Raw genomic sequence first — 18,019 nt, 5'->3', positions numbered from 1 at the left:
AATTTAATGTAAAGGTAAAATACAGTTCAGGGCAGTGATGTCAAACTCATTTTATATCACGGGTCACAAATATGTGCATGCTTATGCGTGAAATGGCTTTGATGTTGTGCAGTTTATGATTATAGACAGTTGCATTAACGTTTCCACCGTCTGTACACGGAGAATGAAATTACATGGCCAGCTCCGTACTCACGCAGAACTCATGTGTGTGATGATTGACATGTTTTTGTGAAACCTTAGAAAACATTCATCTTCCTCTATAGCAGCAATTACCTTTATGTGATTTTGTATGATAGGACTTATACAGTAGTCAAGTATTTTAATTCACACCAAGCGTGCTGGATCAGATAGAGATCAGAGCTCCGTGCAGGAAAATTAGGTTCCAACCAAAGTGGAAGCAGATATTAGTACATGGAGCTGTTGTTGCACAGAAGGATGTTGTCATGTAGAAACAGGGAAAAATCTTTTCTATATTTAATAGAAAAAAGCAAAGTTCAAGTGAAATCCAGACCCTTCCCAATACAGACTGGACTGTCTATATTCATAGTGAACGTAACAGAGAGTAGAAGGTTGTTTATGAAATAAAAGAAACATTCATGTACAGGAAAATGTTGTTGGAAAACAAAGCTCTAAGGCTGAAGTACGGAAGCGCATGAGAAGCTGAGGGTTTTGTTTTCTATTTGACACTGATGGGTCGCCTAAGCCTGGATGAACCGGCGTCTGGCCAGTCCAGACGTTTATAAAATCCTGTGGATTACATGGAGGAAAAAACACATCAGCAGCAACATACTACTCACTTTCCTGACAACATTTCATCCTGTGTAGAGAAATATGATTGTTCCATTACCTAAAGTATGCTTTGGAAACTGAATTGTTGTTTGTGTGCCATATTGTCAAATCTATCTTCTTTACATGCTTTCAAAACCCTGGTGTTTATAGCTTGACCGCATGTATTTATTACTTTATTTAAATAAGGGCTTTTAGAGGAGTAGGGGTATAGAGCTTGCTCAAGCTAACAGAGGCCTATGTAATCCTTCAGTTGACCTTAAAGTCACCATGAAATGAAAAGTGACTTTGTAGACTTGTTTGCTACTTTTCCACTCTTCTACAGTAAATCCCTTATAAGAACACATTGCAAAATATGAGCGTAAGTTTATTTCTTTTTTTTTGTTATCGCATCAGAAACACATAAAAAGTTGCTTGAGTTCTCTTTCATAGACTGCTTGATTGATCCACTCCTCCATTAGCCCTTCTTCAAAACTTTGCGTAAGCATGATCATAACAAATTAACAAGGCAAGAGGCATGCAGCCGAAATGTTTTTCTTCTCCTGTAGATTAAAGATTGATGGTTTGAACATTAAAAAAGGCTTTAATTCAAAATTTGAAAGAAAAAACAAAAATGTTTTAAACCCATTGACACCATGTCCACTTTTACATTGTTAAACGTCACTGAGATCATGTTACCTCATGGCTACATTTTACTTTTCTTGTAATCGTTTTTGCCTGTTTCCCAGTAGTTTACCTGTTTAACCCTTGTTTGTGTGATCAAGGTTTGTTTTGTTTTTTTTAGTAATAATGAACAGGCACTAACAGACTGGAGCCAGCTACCGCACTGAAAGATGCTCCTGCTCTTTCAAAAGCCCCTCCTGCTTGCTTACCAAGGCCTTCTCTTTATGCTGCTGGAAAATCTCCCACATGCTGTCAGTGCAACACAAGAGATGACCGTGGGTGCCTCAAAAGATATTCAAAAGAAAGAAAGAACGAAAGAAAGAAGGAAAAAAAGAAAAAAAGGCTGTTAGCTGTTGCTGCCAATAGACGCAGATTGATTTTTGCATAGAAGAAACAAGAAGCTGGGGAGTCTGAGTAATGAGAAATAGCTACCTTTTCTAATCCCATAGGATACCATTGTGATTCTGCAGCATCACTACAAGGTTTCTAATAAATATATCACACCTGTATAACCTTTCTAACACATCGTTTTAGGGTATCTAATGCAGAGGCTTGCATTTCTTTTTTTCACTTTTAACATACATTGTATCTGGTGCAATTTTGAATAGGAATGAAAAAAAAACTGAACAACTGTCGTCAGGGTCCCAAATGGTGAGGGGTGAGCAAAAACGAAGGTTTAGTTTGTGACATTACTTTGTGTTGCATTGTTTGCTTTACATTTCCATATCGCTTGATATGATAGTCTGTTTTGAAGAAGGGTTCTGTGTCACTGTATCCATTTTTTTCCTCAAGAAAGTACAAATCAATAAATTAATGTATGCATCTACATGAGTCTGCAAAGAACCTAAAGTGAGATAGAGCTTTAGTCCAGAATACAGTTTCAAGTATATGTACACTCTACTTATATAGGCTATAGGGCACTGGCAACTTTACAGTTCTTTTTTTTTTTACTGTGAAACTACTGAAGAAGAAATACTCTTTAATTTAGAAAAAAAATTAAATGAACCTAAAGCAGATAGAGCATGGTGATGAAATATTTCTAATCCTGCAGCCAGCTCAGACTTGGATTTAAGTGCAAAAAACTCTCTGCATGTCAATGATCAGAAGGAATTTTAACACACTTGTAAGGCACAACAGACCGTTAATCAGTCGCACAACTGTCATGATGATTTTTATTCTTTTTTTTTAAGAAAAAAAAAAGATTAATAGTCTGCTATAAAGTAACTTAATCGTTATTTTGACAAAGATTAACATAACAGAGACTATTTAGGTCTATTCGTGTTCAAGCTTTCTCCTACAGTGAAACCATTTTGCAATTTCATGGCAAACATGACATCAACATAGGTTTAAAAACTGTGTTTTAATATATACATTAGTATTGTTTGAAATAAATATTGGGTCAGATTGTGTATGCACTGCTTGAAAGCAAAATTGTACATTTGCATTTTTAATCACAGCTTACCTTTTTGAAATGAGTGCTACATCAAAAAAAAAAAAAAGGGGGGGGAATAAAACTAATAGAAACGTGCTCGAAGAGAATTATCTTTCGTCAAATTAATGCGATCTTATGCTGACATCTGCTGGAGGTTGTTTGTAACTGCATTAAATATAAATTTGTACTGTATTTTTGTTTTGTTTTTTAAAGTTTAATAAACTTTTAGAGAGCGGAATGACGTGATTTAGATTGTTGTTCTTTACAAATTGTAACAAAATTAAAGTCCCTAATTAGATCGTTTTTAAATGTCCTTCAAAAAAAAACCCTCTAGTCACCGTTTAGTAACCTCGGACACCTTACATTGCTTAACCAATTATATCTCTTCTTCTTCAACTTTGACCAATCACAAACAGGGACGCTTCGAGGTGAATGTTCGGCTTTCCGCGTGGTAAAAACTGCTCAGTCGGTAACTGTAGAATTGCAGTGCTGTAGGATCGGTGAAATCGAGCAGAAAACTGTTGTCAGATCTGCGACGCGCGCCGGTGTCGCAGCCATTTTTACGTGTACGTTCCCATTCAACGTCAATGGCAGCGCTACACACGGCATGTGAGGTAGCAGACGGCACAGGATGCTCAGTCAAATAATGACAATTAACCCGTAGGAGTGTGTGTAATTTTAAAACGGGACACTTTAAGGGTAGTGGTAGTAACTTAATTTAGCAACTGACGGAACAATGTTTCGACAGGCGAAGTCAGTGCTCCAGAAACTTCGATACTTAAGGTGAGTTTTCCAAGACGTCCTGAAGCTAACCGTTAATTAGGGAATTTTGTGTGTGTGTTTTGTCGGCTCTGTCTAGACAGAAAGACAATGTTAACCTTGATGTGTAGTTCAAATATTGTTACTTTATATACAAAAGTAGAAACAAGACTGACGAAAGAGCTGACGCAATCAATGATGAGAACCTATGGCTTCAGAGTTAGCGTTACTGTTTATAGCCAGTAATCAGTTATTATTGCTTTAGGAGCTGTAGTAGAGGTTAAATGTCTGCATTTTTGTTCCAGTGACGGGTAACGATAGCTAATTTCGGGTTTGATAAAGGCTTTCTATGAGCCTGCACAGGTGTTGTACCATTTCAAGTCATTCTGAGATCTGTTGTGATTAGTATTTGCCTGTGGTCCCGAATGGAAATTGTCTTACTAGACTTCTTACCTGGGTGGGCATGTCTGAAAAGAAATGGTGGATATGGTCAAAAAGTCCCAAAGAAGTGCAATAGTGCTCAAAAGTCTCGAATCATCCCTCATTTCTTTATAGTTTCCTTCCAAGTAGCTATACATTCTTGGCATTTTTAATGTTTCTTGAACAGTAGTTCTCCAGGCTTTCTGACAGTCATTCAAAGTTTTTCTTTGGGCACTGGCTTGTTTATGGTTGGCTTTCAGTCTAGTCCTTTAACCTCAACATTTTCAGAGGAACATCATAACTGAAACTTTGGCATCTACTGTAAACCACAATAACCATTATTAAATTATGTATTATGATTATTTTGTATGATATATTTTATATTCTTTGTAAAATAAAAAATAAAAAATACCTACTAAACTTTGCACTCCGTTTTTTCTTTAAGTTTCAATGGACAGCAGCACACATGGAGGCTGAAGAGCACTTCAGCAAGAGAGAGAGCCCTTCAGTACCAACCGGGGCAGAAGATCCATGGCTTTACGGTCAAAGAAGTAGGAACACTTTGAATTTTGGCTTGACTCTGTTAGGTGATATTTATGCAGTATAACTAAGTTATGTGGGGTTAGCTTGTAAAATATTTTAAGACGTGTTTCAAAAATGTGGAACTGCTCTCTACAAGTAAATGAGCCATTTACTAATTAGAATGTGAAAGATCTGTCGTGACATTTCTTTTATTGTTGACTGAACTTCCTTTTATCTTGCTGTGAGCTTTGATCCTTTATGAACCTGCTCTCAAACCATTTGTGATCAAAGCTACTAATTCTGTTCCTTCCCAGGTTGTAGCGGTCCCTGACCTGTTTCTCACAGCAGTGAAGCTGACGCACGATAAAACTGGAGCTCAGTATCTGCATGCAGCACGGGATGACTCCAACAACCTCTTCAGGTTAGCGTTGTGGGGCTTTTTTGTTTGTTTGTTTTGCTCAAGTCACAACAAAACTATATTAAAAACAATCTAGCCTTTTAAAAATACTTAAAGTCTCTCTCGCTTAGTGTCCAGTTCAGGACGACCCCCATGGACAGCACAGGGGTACCACACATCCTGGAGCATACAGTGCTGTGTGGATCTGAGAAATATCCCTGCAGAGACCCCTTCTTCAAGATGCTCAATAGGTCGCTGTCCACCTTCATGAATGCATTCACAGGTATGGAAGGATAACTTGGACTTCAATTGACTGTGTGACCTCCAAGTCCACGAGAGAAAAGCTGTGAAAGCTTGTTCATTAGTCATGTAAATTCTTGCACAGTAATGTGTTTACATTTGGATTTTTTTATATTTATTCTTAATTTATGTTATTTATGTTTTTTATATTTACTTATTGCGTTAAGTAATAACAATGAGTGTTTCCATGCACCAAATAAAGTTCATTCTCCAAGCTAAGTGGTTATTTAAGCAAAAATCAGTCATTATTTTATCATTCAGCTTCAAAAGAAATTGAAAGGTATTCTAAATGATTGTCGGTTGTTTCTCACATTTCTGATGAGACCTTTCCCATTATTCATAAACAGCCAGTGACTACACCATGTATCCGTTCTCAACCCAAAATGGGAAGGACTTCCAGAATCTTCTGTCGGTGTATCTGGATGCAGTTTTTTTCCCTTGTTTACGAGAGCAGGATTTCTGGTGAGTTTAAATCGTCGTTACGTATTTACGTTTACGAGTGTAACTGCAATTAAGTTTGTTCTGAAATCAAGTGCAAAACGGTAAACAAGTTTGATTTTCAGATATGATGCCATTATTGTGGCACTTCAGTGATGAAAAGTATAGCTTGTGTGTCCGATCTGTTCTCTCTGATGAAATGAAGATAGCTGAGGGGTGAACTACAAAGTTAGACTAAAGTGAATCGGCCTCATTAAGCTATTAAAGTCTGAGGTTTCTGTGTCAGTAAAGTGGCGTTATTTATCTGGCTAAATCAGCATGAATCACCAAGTTTTAGTTTGAAGTCGTCCAGAAGTGCCATGTTTTCAACAATTCTTTTATTTACAGCATGTTTTAGGTACAATGTTGAGTCTGTGCTTGGACAATATGTTTCATATGTACAAGCTGATAAAGTGTACCGTACAAAAATCACTTAAAGAAGTTAAAGGAGGGCAAACTGTATGAGACATTGTTTGATCTGAAGATAAACTGAAGTGATTTGGGCGGCTCCTTTGTTAGACTGTGGGACAGTAAACTTTGATGTTTAAATGTATTCAGTTTAAAGTTTCAGATTTCTTTTGTGCTGTCGACACCTGAGAAATAAAACATCAGCGCGACTTCACTCAGTGTTAAATTTAAAATCTTAATTTTGTTGCTCTATGTGATGAAACCTCTGCTGCAGTAATCTCTTATTCTCGTTACAACAAGGTTACATTTTACTGTTAATTCTTGGTTCGTTATAGATTTTTAATTACCAGTTATCATCATCATCATCATCATCATCATCATCATCATAACCAAATTTCCCCTTGTGGGACAATTAAAGGATTATTCTATTATTCTATTCTATCATCACCTCTCTGATTTAACTTGGTGTCACTCAGTGATCATTTTGTTCAGTCGTATGTCATGTCGTCATGAAACCCTAGTTTTTATGTGAGCACAGGCAGAAGCAGAAAGCCCAGCTTCAAAGATAAAACCAATAACCACCAATATAATACTTGTTATCACCGACTGGGGTTTTAGGTTTTTTGTTGAGCCAGCTAAGAAAGCCTGGCTGTCTGATCTGATTGTCTGTGGTTTATTTTCCAGGCAGGAAGGCTGGAGGCTGGAGAATGAAGACCCCACAGATAACAACTCCCCTCTCATGTTTAAAGGAGTGGTGTTTAATGAGATGAAGGGTGCTTTTGTAAGTTGACACAGCCACAAAGCTTCTAAATGTATAGAATATAATATTTTCATAAACGCTCTTTTTTCCCCCACCTTGGGTACTTCTTGGTTACAAACTCTCCATCAAATGCAAAGCAAACAACTCTTTTTTTTCTTTTTCAATTTCATTTTTCATACTTAAGAGAAATACTTTACTTTCATATGACTTTTTTTCTTTCTTTCCTTTTTTTAAATCAACAAAAACTGCTTGAGGCAGTTCACACTTACAGAAGCCTTTAAAGACTGCATAACTTTAAAAAAAAGGAGAAGAAGAAAAAATGCAGGAAAGTAACAAATTCTTCTGAACAACAATCCTGTTTTCTTTGTCTAATAAAAATTGTCACTCTGGCACTTTAACTGTGTAAATAAACAGCGTTTAGCCTTGAATTGATAAGATGGTGGATGATAAGAAAACACTGGAGACAGGGTTACACTGTGTCTGTGTGTGGACTCAAAAAAAGAGTACTTTGTTCAAAATTAACAGAGTGCCTGCTGCAAACCAACTTTAAGCTTTTTCATTTATAAAAACAGAAAATGTTTGTAATAAATATTTAGTTTAGAATAATGTTTCTTGCTGTGTGTACTTACAGTCAGACAATGAGCGTCTGTACGCCCAGCACCTCCAGAACAAACTGTATCCTGACCATACCTACTCTGTGGTGTCAGGGGGAGAACCTCTGGCCATTCCTGACCTTACATGGGAGCAACTTAAACAATTCCATGCCACACACTACCATCCCAGCAACGCAAGGTAAATAGGCACATGCATAAATCATCCAGAGTTACTTTAAGATTATGACTAATTATGGTTGAAGTATTTTGGGGTTATTTTGTAAAATAAATGTGAACTGGGAACATTAGAATATCTTGCGCATATAAACAAATGAGATTTTTATGTTTTTAAATGTTTTCTTACATCTAGGTTCTTCACTTATGGAGATTTGCCTTTAGAACCTCATCTGAAGCAGATTCAAGAAGAAGCTTTGTCCAAGTTTGACTGCATCGACCCGAAAACAGAAGTTCCTTCTCAGCCACGCTGGACCAGTCCTGTAAGCTCACATTAAGCGTGTCTCTGCTGCAGTGTATTGGAGTGATAATCTACTTCTCTTACACATATTCAGTGCTAATTTTGCCTTGAATCAGATAAACAAAGTTCTGTTTCTTTTATCATTTCAAAGAATGCTTTTAGTTGCTACAAAAGGTAGTTGAATATTTGATTTGTGAATATTTGTTTTTCTCCCAGAAAGAGGACCATGTGACTTGCAGTCCTGATCCTCTGGCTCCAGATCCAAACAAGCAGAACACAGTGTGTGTGAGCTATCTGCTGGGAGAGTAAGATTATATCATTTATTTCCTGCTGTGTCCTGTAGAGATATCTGCTAAAAATCAGTTCAACATGAGATGTAACCCCACATACTTCTTCCTCTTTTAGAGTTGTTCTTTTTTTCTTTTTTTTAACTTTAATTAGGTTGTTTTATATAGTCCTTTTTGTAGATAATTTTTCAAGAGCCATTTTAACCCATAAGAACCCACTGTGGCACAGTGCTTCACACATTAAGGAAAGTTCCTGGTAAAGTTTCAACATTGACTCTCCCATAATGTTCCCGGCAGTAAAAATGGGTGTTTTTTCTTATTGTTGTTTCTCTCTTTAGCATCACTGATGCATTTGAAGGACTCACTCTCAGCCTGCTGTCTTCTCTGATGATCTCTGGGCCAAACTCTCCCTTCTACAAATCTCTCATCGAACCCAAACTGGGAACAGACTTCTCCTCTGTTGTTGGGTATGTGTGCAGGCGTTATAACATCCACATAAAACTTTTAATTTCACCAGTTTTGTTGGAAGTTTAATAACTGATGCATACAGTTTGGGTCTGTATACCTACTTACTCTTCACAAATTCTCTTACCACTTGTTACGCAAGAATTCCAATTAAGCATCCATAACCTGCATGTACTTGTGGAGTATTGATACAAGTGTTGCATCCTGCAGATACGATGGCAGCACCAAAGAGGCGTCGTTCAGTATCGGACTGCAGGGAGTTGATGAGGAGGATATAGAGAGAGTGAAGCAGATCATCAGCCAAACCATCGATAAAATCATAGAGTAAGTTCCCTGATCAAGTCTGCTCTCTTGTCAAACTTTCCTTCTTTGGCGTAACAAACTAAAGCCTATACAGCAACTGTTGTCTTGCACTTTATGTAGCAGATTTAAAAAATGTAGGAAAACAAATAAAACATTGTATGTTGGAAAATCTGTCAATTTTTTACTGGGCAAAATAAAAGTCATCTGACTTTCTAATGTTTTGTTTTGTTTTGTTTTTTGAGTGTGTTCACAAATTGGTTAAGCATTTAGTTCCATTGGTGAGCAGTGGGAGGAGGCACAGCTTTGCCACTTATAAGTTACAATTTACAAAATATGACAGACTTGTTGTATTTACTGAAAAACCAATATTTCTGTAACATTTATGCCTCAGGACTTTTACTTTCTCTGCACAGAGTGAGCGACAGAATACAGCAGGGTCTTTACTGTAGGGTTTAAAGCATATGTATGACTTAAGATTTAATTTAAAGCTAAAACAGGAAGGAAGGAAGAAGCCAAAGAATAATTTTCACACTTGTCATTTAACAAAGGAATGGCTTTGAGGAGAGAAGGATTGAGGCTCTTATCCATAAGCTTGAGATCCAGATTAAACATCAGACCACAAACTTCGGCCTGTCTCTGGCCTCGGTGAGTTTACTGTTGTTTATCTGTGACCTTTATTTTGTTTTTACAGCTACAAGGGCACTTTGACGTAGGCGGTATGTTTTTACAACTACAACTACAAGTATGGCTTTGCAGTGCTGTGTTTATTAGTGTGTGTTCATTTTGCATAAAACCTCACATTGAATGTTTGTTTCCCCTGTTTTTTTTGTTTAATATCTGTACAAATCAAGAATTTGAATTTAACTGTTGTTATTTTTTGGGAGGCTGTCTTTGGTACAGTGTTTAAGAGTTTTATATGTTATAAGGTGTAAATAATCCTAGTAAATTCCTCACCAAAACCTTTATTCATCTTATGTTATTAGTACATAGCTTCATCGTGGAACCATGATGGGGACCCGGTGGAGCTGCTGCAGATCAGCGACAGTGTTGCCAAGTTCAGACAAGCCCTGAAGGAAAACCCTCGATTTCTCCAGGAGAAAGTCAGGCAATACTTTAAGGTGATTTAAGCACAAAGTGTTTTAAATATTTTTTGTTTGTATGTCTTCATTAAATGATGTTACTTACAGGTTCATGGCTTTACTATTTAACATTGTTGGGAAGATAAATTGCAGTTACAGGCTGAGAGTATAATGAAATACTTTTTTTCATAGTTGACAGTTTATTTCTTATGTTGTAGTATCAAAAAACATTTTCTGAGTCCTTTCGTGAAACAAATGAAAAAACGTATAACATAAATAAATAAATGCTTTAACAAGGATAATGCAGAGCAGGTATTTGCTAACAAAAGATGCCACCTTGGATTAATTGTCATTGACTGGCCTTTAGGAGAACACACACCGGCTGACTCTGTCAATGAGCCCAGAGGAGTCCTACCTGGAGAAACAGGCCAAAGCTGAGGAGGAGAAACTTCAGAAGAAGATCGAGGTTCTTTCTGACAGCGACAGAAAGCAGATCTATGAGAAAGGTAACATTTGAACTGCCAGAAGATTGATCAGTCGTGGGTGTAATCTGTTAAACTGAATATTACTGACCTGAAGCATTGTATATTAAGACTGGTCTGCATTCAGTAGATGTTAGTTTAACGTGATTTTTCTTCTCGGAAAGGTCTGGAGCTGCTGGCTGCTCAGAGTCAAACCCAGGATGTCTCCTGCCTGCCAGCACTCAAAGTGTCCGACATCGAGCCAACGACACCCATCACTCCTGTTCAAATAAGCACTGCAGGTGTGAGTCTACGCTGATTTACAAAGAGCGTGTGATGAAAACTGTTGTCTTATATGAACTGTATATAGAGCACTTTCTCATTCTTCATAGGAGGCGTTCCGGTCCAGTACTGTGAGCAGCCCACCAATGGTTTGGTGTACTTCAGAGCTTTGTGTAATCTCAACACCCTTCCAGAGGACCTCAGGGTTTTCGTCCCGCTCTTCTGCAGTGTTATTACCAAGTGAGTAACCTGTTGGTCTGCAAGACCAGAACAAGACGAATCTGAAATGCGGTGCTTACTAGCAAGGATTAGCGCTCAGGAGTACTGGTAAATGCCTCTTCCTGCTGATACATCATTCTTTAAATACTTTTAAATATTTCCAAATGAAATACTTATCAAGTTTTCTGGATTAGTTTGTGCTGATAAATACTACAGACTGAAGCTGATCTTTGAATTTATTTTATTTTCAAATGTTATTTGAAAACCAGTTTAGCACTGAGCTGGTAATCTCTTCTGGGTTTTCTGGTTTGCCTGTTAATATTTGGTGTTGACTCATGTGAACACAGTCTTTTGGGACCTTAATAAGATAAGTGTGCTGTGGTGTAATCACAGTGGAAAACATAAAAAAAGATTAGGTTGTTGAAAAAAATTATCAGACTGTGATGCAATGCCAAAAGGATTGCACAATGGAGTATTAAAGATTTTTCAAATGTCTGTTTGTGTGTCCGCATATGTTTGTCTGTTTAATTAGGATGGGCTGTGGAGCTCTGGACTATAGGCAGCAGGCCCAGCAGATGGAGCTGAGGACAGGGGGCATGTCTGTTTCCACTCAGGTCATCACTGACTGCAACGAGCTGGATACATATGAGCAGGTCGGTGCCAGCTAAGTGTGTGTTTTAAGCCAAGAACACCTTTCTATCTGTGATCATTTCTGTGTGCAAAATGCAAAACAGAAAGTAGCTTTCAGCTTGATTCCTTGTGTTTTTACACAGTGCACAGTGGAATGAACTGAATCTGTTGGCATCTCTGAAAAGAAATAACAAATGAAAAATAATCAAATAATTCATGAAGGATAGAATTAAACTTTAGACCAAGACTTTATCTCTAAAGACACTTCAGTGAGCTCTTAGCACTTCCTTGCTGTGGTTGAACATCTGGATCTCTACCTTCTGTTTCAGGGTATCCTCTTATCTTCTTCGTGCCTGGAGAGGAATCTTCCTCACATGTTTCAGTTGTGGAGCGACATATTCAACAGGTAACTCCTCCCAGCTGTTTACATTTTCCACTGCTAGCGACACCAACAGATGGAACTGTCAGTTGATGGGTCTTATTTTGTCGTTTAGTCCTCACTTTGATGACAAGGAGCGCCTGAGGGTCCTGGTGATGCAGTCAGCACAGGAGTTGGCCAATAGTATCGCATACTCAGGTCACCTGTATGCTATGACTCGGGCGGGTCGTCTCCTCACTCCAGCTGGAGACCTCCAGGAGACTTTTGGTGGGATGGAACAGGTATCTTTGTACATTTTAATAAAGGCTTAACCTTTCAGGAAAACCCAGCTATCCACAAGGCTGCTTTGTTTGTTTATTTGTTTGTTTTATATTTTCTTCTAATTATCTGGGGCCAGGTTGTGGAGGTAGCAGCCTAGGCAGAGAACCTCAGACCTCCCTCTCCCCGGACACCTCTTCCAGCATGTCCGGGGGAACACCAAGGTGTCCCCAGGCCACCTGAGAGATATAATTTCACCAGTGTGTCCCAGTGGGACATAGGTGGTTGAGGCATCTGACTCAGGGAACCACCTCAACTGGCTCCTTTCAATGTGGAAGTGTATTGGCTATAGTCTGAGTCACCCTTCAGAGAAAGTTCATGTCTGCCGCTTGTATTTGCAATCTTGTTCTTTCAGTTATTAGCCAAAGCTCGTGACCATAGGTGAGTGTAGGGATGTAGATCAACCAGTAAATTAAGAGCTTTGCTTTTATGTTCAGCTCTCTTCACCTTGACTGACCGGTACTGTGTCCACATCACTAAGTACTTACTAAGTACTGCCTCCAAAGTCCCACGGGCTAACAAAGCCATAGGATTCCTTCTTCAGCCTAATGGTTCCCTCCACCTCAGGTGCCCACCATCTGGTTCGGGGGTTACCACCACCACAGGCACCAACCATGTTCAGGCAATCATCAGCCTGCGGACTACAGATGACAGTCAGGACCTATTTCCTGTCTTGAAGGCGCCAGGAACAAATCCTCTCATCCACCAGAACAAACCCCAACATATTGGCAGCAAGCTGAGGGGATACTTAGATACCCACCCCAGCTTACCGCCTCTCACCAAGGGCAACTCCAGACTCAGACAGATTCAAGCCCCTCTCCAGGAGACTGGTTCAGCACCAAGCCATGCATTTTCGGGGCCAGGCCCGCCCAGGCCTCATGAACTAAGTCCCAGCAACTAGGCGCTCGCCCTCAGGCGCGCTCCCCGAGCCTGGCTCCAAACTCCATCCAACAGTGTCATGTGTCAAAGAAAATGTACTGTATGTTTAAAATCACTATTCATGTTATTTTAAATTTCTGCAACAAAGGGTAGAGATGTGATGGTGTCAATACTTTGGAACCAATACTTCATCTTCTAACAACAGGTTACGTTTATGAAGAGAACAGCTGCGATGGCAGACCTCGGCCAAATCATCCGAACGTTAGCCAGGATCAAAATACACCTTTTCAACCCAAACAACATGAGGTGGGTCTATAATACACCTGCTATATGTAGACTTTATCTTTATTTCAGTGTAAATAATGAACTATAAAATAGTGAAATATCAGCCACTCAACACTTCTTATTTTAAATGTGTCCATATAGATGTGCAATCAACTCAACTCCAGAGAAAGTATCTGACGCAGCGGCACACTTGGAGGGTTTTATAAAGGATGTGGCTAAGAACAGAAAGGAACGCAAACCTGTCAGACCAAATATTATTGAGGTGAAGTTGAACAGGAAAAACAAAATCTTTGTAAATGAATTAATTCATTGTTATAATCAATCCAATTTTTTTTTTAAATCTTTGTGTTTATTGCAGAAGCCGATAAACCCTCTGGATGACAATGGCCCACGAAGAAAACTAATATCAGTAGGTTCAATAGTTACATTTTTCTTTATTTCTTTCTTAATCCACTGATCAATTTTTGAAGAATTGTTTTGTTACAATTAACATCTTCATAATTCAATAAGTAATCCATTTCTGATTTAGAATTAAATTAATTTGCGGTTTTACATTTTTCAGGAGCCAACCTTCCATCCATGTCCAATGAAGACTTTCTTTCAGATGCCTTTCCCTGTCAACTTTGTCAGTGAGAGTATTCGCGCAGTGCCCTTCTCCCACGAGGACTATGCCAGGTAACGACATCATTACATCCTGCTAGCAGCAGGTAAATAACTGTAACACAGTTTATGGCGGCTTTAGTGTGTTCTTTAACTTAATTTTACTGAAAATGTGTTGCATTTTTTTTCTCAGTTATGCATTTGTAATAACTGCATGCAGTAAACACTTTCTCTTTACTTGTTCATTAGTTTATGCATCTTAGCCAGGATGATGACAGCAAAATTTCTTCATGGAGAGATCCGTGAGAAAGGCGGAGCTTATGGAGGCGGGGCCAAGATAGGAGGAGGCCTGTTCACCTTTTACTCTTACAGGTGGGTAGAAGTTCAATACAAAGTAGGGATGCACCGATACCACTTTTTTGGAAACGAGTACGAGTACTTGCATTTCAGTACTCGCCGATACCGAGTACTTAATAAAAACATGATTTAAATTTGCAGGTAACAGCTTTATGTCATGATCAGGCTGTGTGCAGGCAGGATGAGGACCCAAACGCAAACTCACGGGAAAACAGGACTGAACTCAAAATACAGCTTTAATGCTGACAAAAGATAACGGCGATACAAAATAATATGAAACTGAACTGGGAAGTACTAAGGAACTGACTTACGAGGAAACACACGGAGGGGCGCACAGTCATGAGGGAGAACGCGACACTGAACTGAGGGAGATGTGGACATAAATGCACAGAGGGTAAACGAGGGAAGTGGGATCACATGGGGAACACAGCTGACACAGATAATCGTAACGAGACAAGGCAGGAGTGAACACAACATGACACATACTGACGAGAGACTGTCAAAGTAAAACAGGAATTACACAGAGGTTCAGACAGGAGGAGAGAGCACGGACATAACGGAAAACATGGAATAAAACACGAGGGGAAACAAGGGTTCACAGATATATAAAGGGGCACACAGGAGGTAACCAAATAAGGAACATCTTAACTAAACAACCTAGGAACCAAGGCATAAATAGAGAACAAAATACAAAACACACAAAAACTAAGAATACTGGGCCAACATGGCCCAGGACCATGACATCTTAGTCCTATAATTTAACAAAAAACAAACAAACAAGCGACTAGTTTGGAATTAAGAACATTTATTTAAAATGAAAAGCATGTTGTATGCAACATATTACAGAATAAATTAAAAAAACAAAATTTAATTTTAAATTTGTTCGTCTGTTTTTCTGTTTAGAAGTCTCACTAGCACAGTCACAGCTGGGATGACATCAGAGGCTAGTGCGTCGTAGCTGCTCACTTTTTTAGTTAGTTCCTCAAAGGGGGCGAGGATGGCAACAGTCGTCTCCATAAGAGCCCATTGGTGAGATAGTCAGGGAGTTCATGCTCGGACACGCCCAGCCCTCGCTTTTGCTCAATGAGGGACTGGAGCATGTAATACGTGCTGTTCCAGCGCGTCTGTATGTCCTGCTGCAGTCTCTTTATTGGCTGGTTGAGCTGTCCCTGAATGTCCTCGAGGCGGGAGTAGGCTAAGGCCGAATGTTTAAAATGCCCAACTATTTTCCGTCCCACTGCTATAGCATCAGCTATGCTCCTCTGTGCTAATAAGCATGGGTAAATAAGCGTGGGTAAACTCTTTGTACTCGTTGTCGTGTTGGGATTTTAGGTGCTTGATTAAATTGCTTGTGTTAAATGCGCTACCTTTAGAGCCTCCTCTGGACAATTTCGCTGAGCACAATTTGCAGTCCGCCTTTGTTTTTGCGTCTTCGTTCCACATGGCTGACTTGTCTCGCCTCGCATTCTCCCCGCTCTGAGCTGCAGCCGGGGCCTGGGGGCGGGCAGCCGGGGCCTGGGGGCGGGCACTCGGCGCCTGTGATTAACCGCTTACATGCTGCTCAAACATAGACAGGTCTCAGACCTTAGTATTGGTCCTCGGTATCGGGGGACTTTTAACGAGTACTTTAGAAAGTGTGGTATTGAAGCCGATACCGGTATCGGTGCATCCCTAATACAAAGGTTTACTCTGTATCAATAGGGAAGGAAGGCAGGAAACATTGAAAGTTCAAATTATGATAAGAATTTCGGAGAGTTTTGACCTCATGTGTTGTCTCTTCTGTGTCCAAGGGATCCAAACACAGTGCAGACATTATCTGCTTTTGGTAACGGTATCGATTGGGCAAAGTCAGGAAAGTTCACCCAGCAAGACATCGACGAAGCCAAACTGTCAGTCTTCTCAGCGGTGGACTCACCTGTGGCCCCCGCAGACAAAGGTGAGGTGCCATCTGAGTGATGAGAGGTTCCCTGAAAGCAGCTGCCTGGATCAGTTTACATCAAACCTTTAAAGGATTTTAACACATTCTGTCCTTGCATGAGAATGAATCTGTAAATATTCAAAAAGGTTTCATAATAGAGTAAATTTTGTGTGTGTTTATGCATCTGTACAGAGCTTTGCATTCAGACTCTCACAGCCAGTATGGTGCACATGGTACCTTCCCCCATCTTTAACTATTTTGCATCATTTTAGACTTGAAGTAATAATATAGAGTCTAATTTATAGAGCGAATGGATCCCTTAGCTGAAGCTGTAATTTCAGCATTCTTTATGTTCTGATGTAAAGCTTGTGACTCTGTCTTTGGTGCAGGCATGGGTCAGTTCCTCAGTGGGGTCACGGACGAGATGAAGCAGAGTCACAGACAAAGACTCTTTGCTGTTGACCATAAAAACCTAGTGGATGTGGCTGAAAGGTAAAACTGACCAATCCTGCAAAATGCAATTTGTCAAGATGCTGCTGTTTATTTACAACAAGTAGAGCTTTCTTATACCCACAAAATAATCCCACGTTTTTTTCTGCAGGTACCTCAGTGCTGGTCAGAAGTTGTGTGGCCTTGCCATTCTGGGCCCAGAGAATGACGTTATTAAAAAAGATCCTTCATGGATTATAAAATAGGACTGTGAGTAGATATTTTCAAAGTGGTCATCCAAAGAACAAGTGTTATCTCAGAAATGTTTTAAATGGTGGCAAAAAGAAAGCTGAACCGCACAAAAGAAAGAGGAAGAAAGTTACCTAATCAGTGTCTGCCATTTGAAATACTTGTATGACTGCCTATTCATATTCTGTTATGTACATATTAGAATTAAATGCTGCATCATGACATTGGAATACAAAATCTGTCATTGGTGAGTCATTAAAATACTTTATTCCTGGGGGAAAGAAATTAGTTTCCCCAAATATTGACTTAATTGGTCCAGCATTTAAGATACTTGTGTAATATTTCTGCCCGGGCTCAAATACTTTAAAGGTAGTTTTAACAGTAGGCAGTGGGCAGCACGGTGGCCACACAGCAAGAAGGTCCTGAGATCAATTCCACCATCAGGCCGGGGTCTTTCTGTGTGGAGTTTGCATGTTCTCCCCGTGTCTGCGTGGGTTCCCTCCGGGTACTCCGGCTTCCTCCCACCGTCCAAAGACATGCAGCTTGTGGGGATAGGTTAACTGGATAATCCAAATTGCCACTGCGAGTGAATGTGAGTGTGAATGGTTGTCTGTCGTTGTGTGTTAGCCCTGCGACAGACTGGCGACCTGTCCAGGGTGTACCCCGCCTCTCGCCTTATGACAGCTGGGATAGGCTCCAGCGCCCCGCGCGACCCTGAAAAGGATAAGCTGAAGCGAATGGATGGATGGATGGTCTCTTTCCACAATCAGTGTCCCCATTGTCCTGGTAATTTACTGTTTTTTACAGAATTACTTCCTGCCAGAGTACTTAAACCAAAGTAAATCTCATGGTTCTGCTAGTTACTGCTTTACCAAGATGGCTGCAGA

The 18,019-nt window shown here is 39.6% G+C and overlaps 1 protein-coding gene across 1 annotated transcript; it reads left to right on the top strand.

Moving 5' to 3' along the window:
* Positions 1-3,368: 3,368 nt before the first annotated feature.
* pitrm1 (pitrilysin metallopeptidase 1) lies at positions 3,369-17,369 on the top strand. The gene is made up of 27 exons (XM_085140358.1): positions 3,369-3,664; positions 4,506-4,611; positions 4,897-5,003; positions 5,111-5,262; positions 5,627-5,741; positions 6,849-6,945; positions 7,556-7,716; positions 7,888-8,014; positions 8,209-8,297; positions 8,618-8,746; positions 8,955-9,068; positions 9,596-9,692; positions 10,031-10,165; positions 10,494-10,632; positions 10,773-10,889; positions 10,980-11,109; positions 11,621-11,741; positions 12,048-12,124; positions 12,213-12,378; positions 13,500-13,600; positions 13,721-13,841; positions 13,938-13,988; positions 14,142-14,254; positions 14,429-14,551; positions 16,327-16,472; positions 16,844-16,946; positions 17,056-17,369. Exons 1-27 carry the CDS (start codon positions 3,618-3,620, stop codon positions 17,147-17,149), a joined length of 3,078 nt encoding a protein of 1,025 aa, XP_084996484.1. The 5' UTR covers positions 3,369-3,617; the 3' UTR covers positions 17,150-17,369.
* Positions 17,370-18,019: the final 650 nt, after the last annotated feature.

Source organism: Neolamprologus multifasciatus, chromosome 18 (genome assembly GCF_963576455.1).
Source record: "Neolamprologus multifasciatus chromosome 18, fNeoMul1.2, whole genome shotgun sequence".
Classification (NCBI taxonomy): Eukaryota; Metazoa; Chordata; class Actinopteri; order Cichliformes; family Cichlidae; genus Neolamprologus; species Neolamprologus multifasciatus.
The sequence above is the reverse complement of the archived record's forward strand: the minus strand, read 5'-3'. Positions and strand labels throughout refer to the sequence as shown.